General features: G+C 37.2%; 1 protein-coding gene across 7 annotated transcripts in view; it reads left to right on the forward strand.

Annotated features, from left to right (window-relative positions):
- Positions 1-19,388, forward strand: part of SETDB2 (SET domain bifurcated histone lysine methyltransferase 2) — an 87,696-nt gene that overhangs the window by 11,318 nt on the left and 56,990 nt on the right. For 5 of the 7 annotated variants that reach the window (XR_009213263.1, XR_009213262.1, XR_009213261.1 and 2 more), the window contains exons 3-6: positions 4,361-4,486; positions 5,330-5,395; positions 8,267-8,302; positions 12,110-12,206. Coding sequence is in view for 4 of the 7 variants with exons in the window: in XM_058437896.1 (XP_058293879.1) it covers positions 4,361-4,486; positions 5,330-5,395; positions 8,267-8,302; positions 12,110-12,206 (325 nt within the window). In the remaining 3 variants the exon portion in view is untranslated. The remainder of the gene's footprint in view (positions 1-4,360; positions 4,487-5,329; positions 5,396-8,266; positions 8,303-12,109; positions 12,207-19,388) is intronic. The other 2 variants (XM_058437897.1, XM_032150898.2) reach the window with 1 other exon arrangement.

The following is a 19,388-nucleotide window of genomic DNA, read 5'->3' on the forward strand; positions in this document are numbered from 1 at the left end:
TAAAATCACATTTGTTAATATTGCTACTGATCTCATTTTAAAAGTGGTTAACTCTTCAGAAACTTTCAGGTTTGCCATGGCAGATACAAGGTTTTCAAAATTCTCATTTTCGTTCTGTAGCTTAAATTTTGTCGTTAGCAACAAATATTGTTAGTTTTGTCCTTCAGGTAATAGGCTCACTTTGCTCATATGCCAAACACCCAAGTCTGGAAAACTATAGTTTTATCAGTGGTTCTTTTAAGTAAAAATGGTTTTCATTAAAAAAAAAAAAAAAAGATAGTTTAGTTTACAGGTTGAACAATCCCACTAGTATTTTTCCTTGAGACAGCCATTGTACTGTAATGGCTGTACAAATGATTGTAATAACTTATGTTGTTTCATTAAAGGTATACTTAGATGAAATTAGTGGTGAAGATCACAATGACTTACTGATAGTTTGATGCCACTACCTTGATTCATGCTAAGACGCTAGCAGTTTTACTCACCAGTGCCTTTGTACTATCAGTTGATGTCAATATAATAAAAACAGTAAATGTCCTAATATTATTTTTTAAACAGTTTGTCCTTGTGTATTCTCTGAAATGATTTGGGGAGTCCTAGGTGTCCACAGATCACATTTTGCTAATTACAGGTTCAAAGATACCTTAGATAAGTTCCTCTAGACCAATACCCTAAAGCCCCTTGCTACATATGTTTCTGTGTACTGAGGTCATTATTAATGTATTTGGTAAGTATTTAATACATACTTGGCTAGCAAATAAATTCAGATCAGTATTATTCATGAGCATTGTCTGTTTACAAAGACTGTCTAAAGTGAGATTGGTAGACATCGTATAACTGTACCATTTACTTGGCGTCCTTCATTACAAGGCTGCTACACTTCTTGCCTCATGCTTATAGTCTTGCAATGAATAGTCATAACTGGCTAAATAAAAAAGAGAGTTTGAACAGAGAATAAAGTTATCAGATGGTATTCTTCATTTCTGGGGGCAAATAGCAGCAATATTAGTATCCTGAATTGATCTTCAATTCAAGTACCTGCTCCAGTATTCCTTGTAAATATCTTCTAGTAAAATATACGGAAATATTTAGTTTTAGGTTATAATGCTGAGCATGCATACAATGCACAAAGAAGTGAAGATCAGGAGCAAGAAACTAAAATTGTTTGTATTGTAGTAACTATGTCTACAGTCGAAACCAAAGTCTCCCAGATGTTTCCTGTAATACTGATTTAGTCTCCTTGTGCACAGAAGTTGTTAACTGGATCTATTAGTTTCATTTATCAGAAAGTTTGGTTACCTCTTTTCTTATTACTGTGGTTAAGGGCTTCCATAGCAAGAAGACAAAGAAAAATGATCAAGAAGGAAGACATGAGGAACAAGTGCCATTTTAATGAGAATTAAACCTAGCAATATGAGATAATAAGGAAGTCATAAGGAACAACATATTCATTTAAAACCCAGAACAAATAAATATGAATTGCTTAGTTACATTCATTTATTGTAGAAGCAGATTCAGTATTTTCTTTGATTGGCTTTGTGTTTTTAAATTATATTACCAGTGTCCTTTTTTTTTTCAAAATCATTTCCAAGATTGAGCATTTACTCTGTTTACTTTTTAAATAACTCATTTTAAGTATTTCCTACCAGAATAATTTAGTAGCATGTATTAGCATTTCTAAGACTTTTTTTTTTTTTTTTTTTTTTTGAAAGAGTCTCGCTCTGTTACCCAGGCTGGAATGCAGTGGCACAATCTCAGCCCACTGTAACCTCCGCCCCCTAGGTTCAAGCAATTCTCATGCCTCAGCCTCCCGAGTAGCTGGGACCACAGGCGTGTACCACCATGCCCAGTTAACTTTTTTGTGTTTTTGGTAGAGATGGGGTTTCACCGTGTTGGCCAGGCATGTCTCAAACTCCTGGCCTCAAGTGATCTGCCTGCCTCAGCCTCCCATGAGGTGTGGTGGCACCACACCTAGCCTCTAAGACAATTTTAAATGATAAAAAAAACAAAAATTCATTGAGTCCTGATTGTTATCTTTCAGCATCACAGCTTTTTTTCCCTCAGTCCAGGACAGAATTTTATGTGATTCCAGAATACTTTAATGTTACCAAAAGCTATTTTTAAATACTTCCAAAATACTTGAAAATACTTCAAAGTACATCTCAATGTCCACCTCTAATAAAGATAAATCCCTAGTAAGGGATATTGACTTATATCTGTGAAGGGAAACTTAATCTATGAAGTGCTTTGAAAAATAATTTTGCCTAAAAGTGGTTTTTGTTGATTATCAGTGAAAAACCTAATGATTTTAGGCACCCTGAGAAAGCCCTGCTTCACAAGATATTTTCCTCATTAAGCTGATTGTTCTTTAAAATTCCACAATGAAAGATGAATTCCTTTTGTTCACTGCAGCCTCGAACTCCTGGGCTCAAGCAATCCTCTCGCCTCAGCCTCCTGAGTAGCTTGGACTACAGGCATGTACCACCTTGCCTGGCTGATTTTTTTGTAGAGATGAGGTCTTGCTATGTTACCCAGGCTGGTCTTGAACTTGGCCTCAAGTGATTCTCCTGTCTCGGTCTCCTAAAATGCTGGGATTACAGGCCTGAGATACTGTGCCCAGTTTGTTATTTCCATTTTATAGATGTGGTCACACAGTTAATAAATGGGTCAGAACTAGTATTCAAACCCAACTACACTTGAACTTCAAAGCCTAGGTTGTTAATCACCACTCTTCTTCTTTCCTTGGCTTCTGAGATACTACTTTCCTGGGTTTCTCTTCCACCTCAGTCTCTATAGTTCCTTTTCCTTGTATTGTTGATGTTCTACATAAGACCCTTCTTATTCTGTATGTTCTCCCTATGGAATTACGTCTACTCTGTGGCATCAGCAAGTATTTGTACGTTAATGACTCCAGTTTGTATTTCTGAACCAGATCTTACTCTAGAGTCTATGCATCCAGTTTGTTCAGAGAGCCTCTTACTGCTTGAATTTGCCACCTGTCCCTCTACTTTATTCATACCTTAATGAATAGCATTATTGTCCATATGATTACCTGAGGCAAAAAAGTGGAGATCATTCGTGACTCCTCCCACTGCTACCTGAGTGATCTTTCTGGAAAACATAACTAATCACATCATAAGATCCTTATACCTCTTGGGTAGCTTTCCATATAAAAGTTGCTTAGCATGGCACATAGGGCCTTCAATGTCATGCCCCTACCTGCCTTTTAAGCACCAGTTCTCATCCATTTTGTCCTCTAACATTGCTCTTTTTTAAAATCTTGAAATCTTCTTTGAGCTGTGCTATGGGGAATTAAAAGTAAGCTTAGTCTTACGTAGTATACGTCAGGCCAGAGTATTAGTAGGAAAACAACACCCCTCCAGAGGCCACTATGTTGGCAGCAGCACTAATTAGCCAGAAGTCCCCTTTGGGAAAGGTGACTTTCCCAGCAGGAATTGAGACTTTGATACCTAAGCCCCTTATGCAGATTCTCCCTTCTTTGCCAAACTTGGAGGTTCTGGGTTTAATTTGTGTTAGGGAAAATGTATTTTTTGTAAGCCATCTGGACTGTCTACTCATTAATCCTCCCTGTGCCTACTCCAGTGACCTTTCTAAAATGCAATTATTATTATGTCTTTCCTTTGCTTAAAGGCCCTGTTAGTTAATTTTAAATAATCTTATACATAGTAACATTGTATAAATGAATTATGCTTAGCATTTTAGGTATTTTTGTTACTTTTAAACACGAGGTGAGATTTAGCTTTTGACAACTTTTAATTGTTTTTCTTATATTTTCAATTTTGAAAGGATTGTTTCTTTAGGAAAATTTTGAAGTATTAGCTTACTGGGCATCAGAAATGTTGGCTCATTTATGTAACTTTCTCTGTACAACTTTAAACATTAATTTGCTTCATGCAATTAAACATATAGAAGACGTTTTTAAAAAGCAGTATTGTTGGACATTTAGTTATTTCAGCAGCCATTGAGTTGTCTCATTCTGAAACCACACTCAGTGGAGATTATACCCCTAAGACTTTTTAAAAGTGCATGTATAATCTATACGTATACCCCACAACCACTCTCCAGTGAAGTCTTCTTTCTGTTTTCCAGTCAAGAAAGTGTCACTAAAGTTTTCAATATATATTTTAAAAATTAACAGAAATGGGTGAGATACTTAGATCATATTGTTTCTAGCTCTTTGTAAGGAAACATTACTAAAATATTTTCCTCAAGGAAAATGATAGACCAGATGAGCCTTGATCTTATTTAGAAACCAAGTAGATTGTTCTGTAACATGTTCTTAGATAAATTATAGTATTTTTCTATTAGCTCTTAGGCTAGTCACTTATTTTTATTTTAGGCGACGCAAAAACTTTCTGGATGGAGCTAGAAGATGATGGAAAAGTGGACTTCATTTTTGAACAAGTACAAAATGTGCTGCAGTCACTGAAACAAAAGATCAAAGATGGGTCTGCCACCAATAAAGGTATGAAGCAATAAAAACTTTGAATATGTTTAATACTAAATATTTCTCTCTGGCAGTACAGTATCATTCTATTTCCAATACTGCTGTTTGTAAAAGTAGATGGATGTAATTACTTTTGAATAATACCTACTGAATTTTTATCTCAAGCTACTTTTTTCCCTCATTTATCTTTTTTTTAGGGGAATGTTGCAAAAGTAACATCTGCTCATTAAATAACATTTGGCACTTATAGAAAAATATAACAAGGAAAAATTATTCCACATTCAGAGACAACTAGTTTTTTCATATGTATGTGTAAAAGTACATATAATTTTATTTTGTCTGCTTTAAAGAGAACTTACTCTACCAGTCTTCTGAAAGCAAAATTTTTGTTCTACGTAGGCAGTTAGTTCAGTCATCCAAGTTTTTCTTTTTTCTATTTGTCCGTTGTAGCACGTAAGACTTTAAGATGGAATCCTCCTTCAATCCATCAGGACATATGGTTTTGAAGCAAATTTTTCTCCAGATTATTTTTAATACTTTCTGGATGTTCTTATGACATTATTATCATGTGTTTATCAAAAAAAAATTGGCACTGTTTTTCGTTTTAATGTTCCTTCTCAATCCTTAATGAGTCAGATAAATCTAGATTCTAATCCAGTTGTACTACTTCCTAGCTGAATGTCCTGGAATAAATAGCTTAACCTCTGAGCCTCAGTTTCTTTTGTCTCTAATGCAGATAGTCCTATTAACCTCTCAGAGGAATAGTGAAGATTAAATGAGATAAAATATGTAAATTATTTAGCACAGTGGCTGGCACCATGAATAAAGGTAATGGTGATGCTGTTTTTCTGTCTTTAATAGAATACATCCAAGCAATGATTCTAGTGAATGAAGCAACTATAGTTAACAGTTCAACATCAATAAAGGGTATGTACATCTTTATTCCCAATGTAGAGTATTCTCTGATATTTTCTTGCCATGAAGCAGGATAGCTTTAATATGTTGGGCTAATTAAAGATAATTTAAAATAAAATCTAACATCCACATTTCTAAGTTACATAAATCACAGTTTCCTCTGTTAAATGAAAAGTCCTACCCATCTAGAGATAGTACATGCACATCCAACTAAGCATCCTAGGGAAAGAATTAACAAATGTGTGTCATCTTTGGGGGGAAAAAAGACTTTCTCAAATAAAGAGGGCAAATAGAATTCTAACTTTAAAACACTATATATCCGCTTTCTGTGAAGAACAATACTTGAAAGATATATTCTTGTATAGATAAGTTGGTGGGTAAATCTTTTATTTCTAGATTGCTTTTAGACCATCAGTCTTCCAAGCTCTAAATCAGCTTAGAAGGATCAAAGATAATGTACTAAAGAAAAACCGTTTCTCTTCTCATAAAACTTCTGACACCAAATGTGGGTTTTCCATGCCATGCAATTCTCCAGTATTCTGTCGACACCAATGGATGTTGCATTCTAAAATTTAATTCAGTTCGAACACTGCTACCCAGAGTTAGCACAGATCCCACAGATTAAGGGCTCATTCCCACCAACTTGCTCCCACTTCAGACACTGGTCACAATCCCTGGGCCTCCTGTACTTCTGACTGACTTCGCTACAAATTAGAGGTTCCCACAGCCCCCTCCTTAGATTCCATGATTTGCTATAATGGCTTATCAAACTCACAGAAGTATTTACTATTACCAGTTTATTATAAAGGATAATATAAAGGATACAAATGAATAGCCAGATGAAGAGGTACAAAGGGCAAAGTTGGGAAGGGCCTGAGAACAGGAGCTTCTGTCCCTGTGGAGTTTTGGGGTGTACCAACCTCCCAGTATGTAGATGGATTTACCAATCTGAAAGCTCTCTGAACCCTGTTCAGGGGTTTTGTGGAGGTCTCATTACATAGGCATGATTCAGTCATCAGCCCATTGGTGATTTGCTTAATCTGCCTCTTTCTCTTCCCTGGATATGGGGGTGGAAAGGGTAGGGATGAAAGTGCCAACTCATTAACCATGCCTTTGTCAGAAGTGCCTTGATCTTTCTGACAACCAGCCCCCATTCTGAAGCTGTCCAAGGATAGCTCACCTCTCAACAGTCATCTCATTAGCATATAAAAGACACTCTTATCACTACTGGAGATTCCAAGGGTCTCAGAAGTTCTTATGTCAGGAACGGAGGACTAAGACAAATATTATAACAGAAGGTGCTCCTCTCATACCTGTTACTTGAAATTAGAAGGGTTTTAGGAATTAGGTCAGGAGCCAGGACAGAAACCAAATATGTATTTCTTATGATGCTACATGTACTAAGACTGTAAAAAGAAAAACTGAGAAGTTATTTTAACAGGATCAATCACCATTCAATAAATCTTAGTCTGTCACACATTTGCTGAAGTTTTAAGGAAGTACAATATTTACTAGGATTGTATTAATGCTGTTAGATGTTGTCAATAAATTTTAATAATTTTTGTCTTTTATGATTTGGAGGCTTAAGGCTTTTAAATCTCTGAAAATATAGTCTAGCATCACCAGTCTATTTTAAGTAAACCATTTGGTATTCAAAAGTATCCTCAATTTCAGTGCTACAGTATAGCTTTGGAAGAGTAGTTTCTTGAAGAAAACAGTCTTCCTTTCACAATATCCTTCAGTAACATTCGGAATTGTAGGGGAGGAAAAATTTTATCTCAGTGGCTGGGGGATGAGGCCTGTAACAAAAGATAGAAGACAGATTAACAGGAGAAGAGACATAAACGTGTTAATTTTTTTTTCTTTTTTTTTTTTTTGAGACGAAATCTTGCTCTCTTACCCAGGCTGGAATACAGTGGTGGTATCTCGGCTCACTGCAACCTCTGCCTCCCAGGTTCAAGCAATTCCCCTGCCCCAGCTTCCCGAGTAGCTGGGACTACAGGCGCATGCCGCCACACCCGGTGATTTTTTTGTTTGTATTTTAGTAGAGACAGGGTTTCACTATGTTGCCCAGACTGGTCATGAACTCCTGAGCTCAGGCAAACTGCCTGCCTCGGCCTCCCAAAGTGCTGGGATTACAGGCGTGAGCCACCGCGCCTGGCCAACTTTTAATTTTATATGCACAGGTGTTGCAGGAATTAGGAGGACCAGAGAGACCTTGGGGTGAATACAGGAGGATCTTTATTGAGTGCACTCAGACCCAGCAGACTTAACATCCAAAACCTGGGCCCAGAACAAAGACAGCACTTGGCTTTTATACACAAGGGGGTGGGCTAGCCCGAAACAAGCTTACAGTGGCACGAAGTGTAGTGGCGTGAAAGTAAGGGTACAGAGGCAGAACAAAGACAGTTAATCAAATTGTGACAGGTTCATAACTCAGCATTACACATGTTTGCTATGCAGCCCAGATGTCTGTTATCTAGGTTTCTCTCTAGTGCCTCGCACAGCTTGTTCCATGCCCTTCACTGTGGTGCTCAGGTGGCCATAATTCAGGCCTGCTCAGATGGCTCATGACCTTCACTCCACCACTGCTTAGATAAAACAGAATACTTGAAGTTACTAGTTACAGAGAATAGGAATCTATACACTCATACCATATGAGAAAGGAAAATTTGTTTTTCTTCTCCCTATGTTGAGGGAGTGCTGGGAGAGTCCCAGAGCACATTCCTTTGTGTCCTGGCTTCTTAGATAGTATTAACAAGACTTTTTCTGGGTCTGGGCTGTGCCTGTTGCTGCCTCTGGGATAAGTCATCCTAATACAGGAAAGCTTATTTCTCTTTCTTTTTAATTTTATTTTTCTTTCTTTAATTTCCTGCCTCACAGGAGCATCACAGAAAGAAGTGAATGCCCAAAGCAGTGGTGAGATTTGAGAGCACATTATACCACCCTAATAGGTGAAAGGGAGGAGTAGAGGGGCACTTCTGGAAGAACACGTGACTTCAAAGATAAATGGGTCCTATGAGAATAAGTGGAAGATTTGTAACAGTGTCTGTCTGAGTATAGTACTGACTTCCCCTGCTCTCCCTGATAAGATGAAATCATTCCTGGTTGATGAAACTTCTGGGAGGGGATTTATGACAATTGAGATTCTTTTGGGGAGGATCTATTTTTAGACAGATAAGGGAACTCCAGAGAAAGCTTCTTCCTGTATTTCTTCATTCTCAGATGTCTTCAATTCAAAATAATCTTTATGCTACTATATCTCATCTGGACAATCCTTAAGGGATTATATTTAGTTTTGCAAGAGAGAGGCTTTTAACCTCACTTGTTACCAAGAAAAATGGTAACAACTAATTCTAAACATTTCTTTTCTTTCTGAAGAAACTTTTTTTCCATAAAAAGTAAGTTGGTTTTTGTTTGGGGTCTTTTAAGGAAATAATTTTGCCAATAGAAATGCCAAATATTATAATTTCATATTTTTATGTAGTTTGTCCATCTGAAATGTAACAAATGCATCAAGATAAGTGTATATTTATTTGCTAGTGGTGAAGTGTTTTTAAGTAAACAGTTGGGGAGAGTTATGTAATTGACATTGTTGGCAAATGTAAGGATTGAAAACCTTTGGTAATAAAGTTTCATGTGGGCTGGATGCAGTGGCTCAGGCCTGTAATCCAAGCACTTTAGGAGGCTGAGGTGGGAGGATCACTTGAGCCCAGGAGTTTGAGACCAACCTGGGCAACACAATGAGACCTCATCTCTACAGATAATAAAAAAAAAAAAATTAACTGGCTGTGGTGGTGTGTGCCTGTGGTCCCAGGTACTCAAGAGGCTGCAGTGGGAGGATTGCTGGAGCCCAGGAAATCAAGTCTGCAGTGAGCTGGGATCACACTACTGCACTCCAACCTTCCAGCCTAGGCAAGAGAGTGAGACCCTGTCTAAAAAAAAAAAGTTTCATGCTAGCATTTATTTTAAAAGGAAGGTTGGGAATGAGAGAAACAAAAGAACTTTGTGTTGAGGTCAAAACAAGCTGTCCTGGATCCAAGCTAGACTCCCCAGGCTGTCATCAAACCGCTAATTACATTTATTTTTCTTGATGTTGTATAACTCTCAGTATTTGCTCTGTCTCCATATGAAGGATTGGATAGTGTTTTCTTGAGAGAAATTATTTCCCTTTCCTCTTTTTTCTAATGACTAATGTTAAATCTCCATGTTTTTGAGTAAATCCTATTTCCAACTATGCTTATATACATTTGTTTCGTTCATATTTGTTAATATAGATTTATATAACTCATGCAAATAAATTAGCTGGAGGAAAAGACAGAAACTCTTATTTGTAAAATTAATTTCTAATCAGTTATAGCTGTGAACCAAAAATAATCAAAAGGGTCAGAATCTAATTTTTTTTTTTTTTTGAAACGATGTCTCACTCTTGTCCCCCAGGCTAGAGTGCAATGGCATGATCTTTGCTCACTGCAACCTCCACCTCCCAGATTCAAGCAATTCTCCTGCCTCAGCCTCTCGAGTAGCTGGGATTATAGGCGCCTGCCACCACACCTGGCTAATTTTTGTGTTTTTAGTGGAGACAGGGTTTCGCCATGTTGGCCAGGATGGTCTCGAACTCCTAACCTCAGGTGATCCACCCGCCTTGGCCTCCCAAAGTGCTGGGATTACAGGTGTAAGCCACTGCGCCCCATCCAGAATCTAATTTAAAGAGAGTTTATTCAGGTGCAAAGCGTAAGGGTAGCCATCTGAGGACCAGTGCTACACCAAAGAATGGTGATAAGTGCTTCTGGTATGGGAGAAATGAGGATTATTTATATAGGCAAAACAGAGGTGTTGAACAGGATTACAGCATTTTTGTACAAAGGGTAACATACAGATATTTGATTGGCTACTGTTGATTACACTCTTAAGTGGGTTGTCCAACATTCTGTTGTAAACAGGTAACAGTCACAAGGGTCTCTTTCTCCATATCATTTAGACTAGATTTGAATAAAGAATAGGGAGTCTTGACTGGGCGTGGTGTCTCAGGCCTATAATCCTAGAACCTTGGAAGGCTGAGGTGGCAGAATCACTTGAGTCCAGGAGTTCAAGACCAGCCGGGAAACATAGTGAGATTCTACCTCTACAAAACAATTTTGAAAATCAGTCAGGTGTGGAGTTGCACACCTGTAGTTCTAGCTACTCTGGAGGCTGAAGTGGAAGGGTAATTTGAGCCTAGGAGTTCAAGGTCACAATGAGCTTATGATCACATCAATGTACTCCAGCCTGGGTGACAGAGCAAGATCTTGTGTCTTTAAAAAAAAAAAAAAAAAAGTAGGGAGTCTAGTTAATGTGTAACATCTCAACACAGAAGTCAGAAAGCAGTGGTCATGCACCAAAGAAAAAACAATCATGTTACATGAGTCCTCTTTCAGGGCTTAACTTTTCCCTTTGGCATAATAAATTTGGAAGGTCCTAAATTTTTATTTTCTTTTTACATAGCTCTCTTCAACTATCAGACTTTTATTTATTCATTTATTTTAGAGAGAGGGGCTTCCTCTGTCGCTCAGGCTGGAGTGCAGTGGTGCAAGTATAGCTCACTACAGCTTACAGTTCCTGGGCTTAAGCAGTGCGCCCACCTCAGTTCCTAAATAGCTAGAACTACAGGCATGCGCCACCACGCCTGGCTAACTTTTTTTTTTTTTTTTTTTTTTTCTGTCGTAGAGACAGGGCCTTGTTCTGTTGCTAATGGGGGGCCTTAAACTCCTGGCCTCAAGTAATCCTCCCACTTTATCCTTCCAAAGTGATGGGATTACAGGGATGAACCTTGTGCTTGGCTCAGCTATCAGATTTTAAACCTTTCTTTACTTGGAAAATTAAAGACAGATATTTGTTTTTCAGTTAGCCAAGGAGCAACCTTGAAATACAATATCCTTTTATTAAACTTCTTTTGAGGGGGAAAGTAAGTTATAATTTTTTTATTAGAAAATAAATATACTAGGCCAGGCGTAGTGGCTCATGCCTTTAATCCCAGCCCTTTGGGAGGCCCAGGTGCGTGGATCACTTCAGGTCAGGAGTTCGAGATCAGCCTGGCCAACATAAGACCCTATCTCTACTAAAAATACAAAAATTAGCCCGGCGTGGTTTTGCATGCCTGTAATCCCAGCTACTGGAGAGGCTGAGGCAGGAGAATCGTTTGAACCTAGGAAGTAGAGGTTGCAGTGAGCCAAGATCATACCACTGCACTCCAACCTGGGCGACAGAGTGAGACTCTGTCTCAAAAAAAAAGAAATGTGAACAACTAGATCAAAAGAGATACCCAGATACTTCATCCCCTCCCTAAAATAGTTGTAGAGCAATAGGAAAACAAAAGGTACGTAAATTTTTCATTTTCTGACTTTTATAGAGCCTTTAAGAATTATGTGATTTCTCTATAAAATGCATGCAGAAGTAGGGATACTCAATGTCCACCTTAAAGATTGGTTAAGCTTCAAATCAAGTTCAGGCCAAACTAGAGTTTCTACAGTAGAAATCTTTTCTGTCCTCAATATTTTATCCTAGTTTATTAATATTTTTGAAAATATTGACACTTAATCTTTTGCCTCAATCTTGAAACCTTAATATGTTTGCAAATTTTAGGGATCCATATGGGCAGACTCTAGTCAATGAACATATTACTTGGGTACTTATAGCAAATGGTTTTTAACTTGGTGTATTTGTTGCTCACATTATTTTTTTGTGTAGATCATATGCCTGTGACTCAGAAGGAACAGGAAAACAAATCCAATGCATTTCCCTCTACATCATATGAAAACTCCTTTCCAGAAGACAGTACATTTCTGTATGTATATAAATTCTTGTTATTCATGCTTTTGCTCCTACAGATTTCTTCTTTATAAATCACTTGACATTAGAATAGATGAAATATACAAAAAACATTTTTCCCATTAAAGCTTTAAAAGTTGTATATTTTAGTTTTTTATGTAGAATAGAATTTCATGAGTCTGAATAGGTTATTGAATATTCCTAGTTAATCAAGTGTTTTTATAAAGTTTAGCTTAAGATGTCTTTGTGTATTTTATTTTTTAATACACTGAAATCTACCAAGTAGTGTGTTTTTGTTTTGTTTTGTTTTTTGTTTTACTGCTTAGATTATCTGGAGAATTTTAAAATGTCAAAGTGTTTCTTTCAGTATCAGTTGAGTTTTCAAAATGCGTAACAGCTCTTAAGTAGTGTCTAAAAGTTTATGGGAATAGACTAAATTTTTCTGACCTTCCCTTTCTCATTTTATCATTACTTTCCATAAAGATTCTTTGGCATAAAGGAGAATTGCGTAAGAGTGAATCTGATACTCTGACACGTAGTCTTTATTTTTAGTGGGTAATACCTGGGCCTAACCCTTCAAGTACTAATTACAGGGAAGTTTCTGAAAGTTCTCTAGAGTAGAGAACATAGTTTCAAAAAACAAAAAAGTATCTTTAGACAGAAACTTCTTTGTTACCCTAATTTCATTTGTTCTTTCAGCTCAATATTAAATTGACCAAAAAAAACTAAATATATAATTTTTTTTTATTTTCATGCCTGTGAGTGTTGTAGATAGACACTATTTCATATGATTTGGATTTACAAATATTAGAGATGTCATTGCAGTTTGAGTGGGTCTCAAAAGGCCCATAAAATTACTTTAAAATGCTCTCAGAGAAAGCTAAGTTCACACTTTAGCTCCTTAATTGGCCATTTCAGTGGCTCACAGAACAGTTTTTTTTCCTAGAAATTCTGACCTTTGAATATACAGTGTAAAATTTCGTAAGTTTTTAAGAACAAATTCACTCAGTCTAAATCTAAATTAAATTTTCATGTAAATTACCACCAAACAACTCTCTACCAAACAGTTATCTATATATTTAGATATTATATTTTAAACTTAAATACAGGAGTGGTTTATTCCTGTGAAGTATCATTTTTTAGTTTAAGTTCATTATACCAGCTTATCAGAATCTTTTTGAATTTTGGAATATTTTTTGTCCCTTTTAGCTTATCATCTTGTACAAATAAATAAGCTTTCTAATCTTCATTATGGTCACTGAAAACAATATGGAACAGGACATGACCAAAGATAAAAACCCTGTGGCTGGCTCACTACTAGACATTCTTTTTATTACGCTTCAGAAAGAACTGTTTAAGCAACTGTGAATTTACTTCTACTGTTGTCCCGCCTGCACTTCTCACTTACAAAGTGGTCATGAAAAATCAAGGTTCACTGCCATAGCATTCTGTGGCATTGCCAGACATTATTCAGACTTATTGAAAACTTTGTCAAAAAAGAAAATTCAGTTAATTTGGATTTTTCTCACCTACTTGTTGACTCAGCACCTAGTGTTGGCCTTTTAAATTCAAAATATTTAGAAGTCACACACTTGATGCCTTCTTCTAGAGTTTTTAAGAGACCAGTGTTAAGCTAACCTTTCTATATTTTCTGTAGCCTGTCCTCCTTCCCTTTTTAAAAATCAGGGCAGCTAGAACTTGAGTATAAGTGGTAAAAGAAAAAATAGGGCAGTATTGTTTTATTTTTAATTTTTCTATATTTGAAGTTTTTTTTCCAGACCTTGAGATTTAATTTGTAGAGTCTTCTATATGCTTAAATAAACTTGAGTTCTAGTACCCTCTCTTTAACTGTCACAGACTTCAGTTTCTTTTTATTTTTTTCCTCTTGTTTCCAACTTGAGAGCCATACTTACAGATGGAAAAGACAAAGGCAGAATTGTTTTTGAGAAACTCTTCCTTCTCTTTGTTATCAGTTAACCTTATCTTTCTCCTAATAGATTATTTTCTTGTTCTAAGCATAGCTTTAGTTGTTTTTTGTTGTTGTTGTTATTTTATTAGCATTTTTGGAAACCTCAGTTCTTACTAGGCTTTGTGATACTTTTCTTACAGTTTCATACCAATGTTTCATATTCATAATTAGCTGTCTTCTTTTGTATGTATACTTTTAAAAATCCGAGCTTCCAAGAAAAATTGAGTTGGTTTCTTTAACTGTTTTCCCATCTCTTTAGGACTGTTTGTAATTATATAATCAGAATTTCATTTCCTTAATCTCCCATCTCTCTTGTACTGTCTTGACACTCAGAGGCTTTTTTTGAGATTATACCTAACTTTTGAGTTGAGCTTTCTGAGATCTTTTCAGATGAAGAGACATGTCTTATTAGGCTTAGGATTTTCTTCCTTTGCCATTAAGAATTCCAAGGAAGCATTTCATTCTTGACCGGAATTATGTTTAAATAATTCCTTTTATATTTCCTCTGCAGGCCAGAAGTTTATTTGCTTGTTTTACTTTCAGTATTTAAACCCTCTTAGCAGCCCAGTGGTCACATAGGTTGCCTGGTAAACTAAATGTTCAATAACTTAAGCCAGGGATTCTCAGCCCCAGCTAAACTGCTCAAGATTAGGCTGAGCGTGGTGGCTCACACCTGTAATCCCAGCACTTTGGGAGGTTAAGGCGGGAGGATCACTTGAGCCCAAAATTTCAAGACTAGCCTGGGCAACATGGCAAAACCCTATCTCTACAAAAAAATAACAAAAATTAGCCGGGCTTGGTGGCACATGCCTGTGGTCCCAGCTACTTGGGAGGCTGAGGTGTATCACCTAAGTCCGGAAGATCAAGGCTGCAGTGAGCCATGATCACGCCTCCGCACTCTAGCTTGGGTGACGGAGTGAGAGCCTATTTCAAAAAAAGATTATACAAACTATCAATGGCAAACCCCAGGATGAAATCTTGGGTCTAATAGGACACAGGCTTCAGGCTTTTGGTGTTTTTTGTGGGGTTTTTTTGTTTTCTTTTTTTTTTTTTTTTTTTTTTTGAGACAGCAGGGTCTCACTGTCTCGCTGGGTGGACCGCAGTGGCACATAGTCACAACTCACTGTAGGCTTGACACCCTAAGCTCAAGCAATCCTTCCTCCTCAGACTCTCAAGTAGCTAGGACTACAGGTGCATACCACCATACCTGGCTAATTTTTAACATTTTTTTTTGTAGCGATGTGATCTCACTATGTTGCCCAGGCAGGTCGTGAACTCCTAGTCTCAAGCAGTCCTCCCTCCTCAGCTTCCCAAAGTGCTGGGATTACAGGCACGAGCCACCACACCCAGCCGGTATTTTATTCTTGAGTTGAACTGAATTTCTGCTCCACATAAGTGAGTTATGACATAGGTAACTGTAAAAAAAAAAAAAGTATTACTTCAGTGATAATTCTTTTAAAAGGATATTTACTTTTGTGATTTTAGAAGTCTGAATTCCCTTTTTTTTTGGTCAAGTATAAACTTTGGTTTGTCAGGAGTACATACCTATTCAAGCTAGCTTAAGTAGTGGAATTTATTAGAAGTGTACGAGGTGTGCAGCTTTGGTTAGCATACTGGGTGACATTGGGCTTGCACCACTGCTTAAAGACACAGGTGTAAATTTAAGCCATTATATGGCTTTTTACATGACATGCACACAAACCCAAAAGATTATTTAAAAAAAAAAAAAACATGCACACACATGTACCTACACATACAGACACACATATATATAAATAAAATAGGTCTTGAAGAACAGAAAATGTAACACAGCAGGCCATGTAAACACTGGAATAGGAACTCAAAAGTCAGTACGTAAGGTCAGGGTTGACACAGTCTCAACTCTACTTCTATCTGTTACCAGTAGGTTTCTTCTCTTTCCACATGACCAAACATAGCTGCTCCAGCTAAACTCTAACCTTCTAGTGCAAGTGTTATCTCATGTGACATATATATATATAATTTTTTTTTTTTTTTAAATAGAGACAGGGTCTAGTCATGTTGCTCAGGCTGATCTTGATCTCCTGGGCTCAATGAATCCTCCCACCTCGGCCTGCTGCAGTGCTGGGATTACAGGCATGAGCCACCGCACCCAACCATTTTTTTAATATCTTAATTTAAATTATTGAAAGAGACAGTATAAAAAGCCCAGTATGTATACAAGATCCAACATCTTTGAGTACACTGAAATTAATATACCTGACTTTCAGAAGAGGATGACTAAAGAAGGGACTGAGCAAAATACCAGATTTACCTACTGCAGTCTTTTGATGAATACAGTATACATTCTTGTTTTAAAATATGCCCCCTTAACGGTCATAGAGGATAGAATGACTTCTTACTTTAGCCTTGCCAAAAGCTAGGTAATCAGTTGGCAGCCTCCAAGCCATGCTCCACGTTGATGTTCAGGGTGACTAACGACACCCTGAACAATTGTCAAATCATATGCAAACTGAGAAATCCTTACCCAGAGGCTGGCAAGCAGGTCCAGACAGCCATGGACTTCTCCTTCTCACTACTTACTCCTTATCCTCTGTTCACCTCTAGCACTTTTAATCAATGACTGGGTTTAGAATACTGTATATAGAATTGGTTTTGTTTATTTCTGTTTTTTTTTTTTTTTTCCGTAATGTATCTTCACACCTAAATAAAGTTAACCCTCCTCTCCATAAAACTGGGATGAAATTAGGTTACTTTATTCTTAAGACTTGTAAGTTGGGTTTTTTCCTTCTATTTAGTAAAATGAAGCACAGATAAGAAAATAATCTTTTCTAAGGTTTACGCTAGTGTCATATTTTTATGCTTTTCTCCTTCTTTTCTGTTTTTTCTCTTCTCCTTCCACTCCTCCCTAACTCTTCTTAAATGTAAAACATGTATTTCTCAGTGTTAATTGCTCAGTAACTAGAGTCTTGTATCTCCTAGTTTTTATTTGTTAGTCATAAGGAGAATACTTTTAAGCTAGTTTGGCTTTCTTGAAATGTAAATTCCAAATTACAAGTTTTACCAGCATATTTACTATTACAAATTTTAGTCTTAAGTAGTTCTAATTGTATATTGTTCCAGTAGTGGCTAACTTGGAGTTGTATTTGTTGTGTCATATGAGGAAATTACGTAAAGGACATTAAACTACTATTCAAATATTAGTTGTTATTTAAGAACTAAGGGTAACCCAGATACTTTCTCACATATATCCTGAATTAATCCCTTCATATTCCAAGAAAAATTTATTGAGTCATCTACATTAATATTTAATATTCCCCTTCCTCCAAAGAGCAAAACAGGAACCAAAAAATGCATACCTGAGGCCAGGCGCAGTGGCTCATGCTTGTAATCCTAGTACTTTGGGAGGCCAAGGCAGGCAGATCACTTGAGCTCAGGAGTTTGAGGCTAGCCTGGGCAACATGGTGAGACCCCATCTCTACCAAAAATGCAAAAAATTAGCTGGGTATCATGACGCCCGTCATCCCAGCTACTCGAGAGGCTGAAGTGGGAGGATTGCATGAGCCCAGGAGGCAGAGGTTGTGGGGAACCAAGATTGCACCACTGCACTCCAGCCTGGGTAACAGAGTAAGACCCTGTCTCCAAAAAAAAAAAAAAAAAAAAAAAAAAAAAATTCATAGGCAAAATGTCAAATGACATTTACAGAATAATATACTACAGAATCCATTTGAAACATACTTATTTGGTTAAGTCAAGTTGAAAAGGACAACAGAACAGTTTACTATCTCTATAAATCTCTAAGTGTGTAAGTAACTTGAGAGTGAGTAACCTATATCAAAACAAAGAACAAGGCCATGAGAACCAAGGAATGTATTACAGTGAATTCTGAATGAAAGAAAATAGGGTGTTTTATCTCAGATAGACAAATAAATAGAATATCCAGAGTTCAGATTATACCATAATTCCTTATAAGAAAAAGTGGTAAGAAGGAACTTGACACCTAATAATAGGGAACAAGTAGGTTCCAGATACCACCTTTGAAAAACAAGAAGATATTGGATACTAAAATCAAGGGCCAGGCATGGTGGCTCACACCTATAATCCCAGCAGTTTGGGAGGCCGAGGCGGGTGGGTCACTTGAGGTCAAGAGTTTGAGACCAGCCTGGCCCACATGGCAAAACTCTGTCTCTACTAAAAATACAAAAATTAGCTGGGTGTGGTGGCACATGCCTGTAATCCCAGCTACTTGGGAGGCTGAGGCACAAGAATCACTTGAACCAGGGAAGCAGAGGTTGCAGTGAGCCGAGGTCATGCCACTGCATTCCAGCCTGGGCAATAGAGTGAAACTCACTCTCTCTCAAAAAAAAAAAAAAAAAGATTTCTAAATAAATTATAGTACATCCTTTTACCTATTAGACTCTGAAATCCAAAAGCATCAAGATCCACCTGATTGATGAAGCTCTGTGAAAACAGGCACTCTCATTTATTGCTGAAGAAACTGACACTATGGAGAACAATTTGGCAATATTAATGAAATAACTAATCCATTTGCCTTGTGACCTAGCATTCCCACTTCTGGGAATATGTTCTGCAACAGTATCTTTATGCGTATGAAATTGTTATTAATAGATTCATAATTTTATAGCAGATTATTACAATAAAATTACTTATTAAAAGATCACTGTATAAGTTTACCGTATATGTTCTAAAAGATCACTGTGTAAGTTAACTAGTCCACTATTGTGGTCTAGCCTGTACTACATGTTATGGAAGATTGTCCATTATTGCAGGCTAGGTAATTAAATTGTGGACTTAACGCAAAGGATTACTATACAGTCGGAGAAAGGATGAGGAAGCTCCATATCTGCACATCCAGTATGGTAGCCATTAGCTACATGTGGCTGTTTAAATCTGAATTAACCAAAATTAGATAAAATTTAAAAATTCAGTTCTTTGGTCATGCTAGCTACATTTAAAAGTGCTCAGTAACCACATGTGCCCACTGGCTACCAAATCGGACAGCACAGGTATAGACCATTTCTATCAATGGAGGAAGTTTTTTTGGATGGCACTGCTTTATATAGGGTATTAGTCCGTTTTCACGCTGCTGATAAAAACATACCCAAGACCAGGCAATTTACAAAAGAAGGAGGTTTAATGGACTTACAGTTCCACATGGCTGGGGAGGCCTCACACTCATGGCAGAAGGCAAGCAAGAGCAAGTCACATCTTACGTAGATGGTGACAGGC

This window comes from Hylobates moloch, unplaced genomic scaffold (assembly GCF_009828535.3).
Source record: "Hylobates moloch isolate HMO894 unplaced genomic scaffold, HMol_V3 SCAFFOLD_4, whole genome shotgun sequence".
NCBI classification, from domain to species: Eukaryota; Metazoa; Chordata; class Mammalia; order Primates; family Hylobatidae; genus Hylobates; species Hylobates moloch.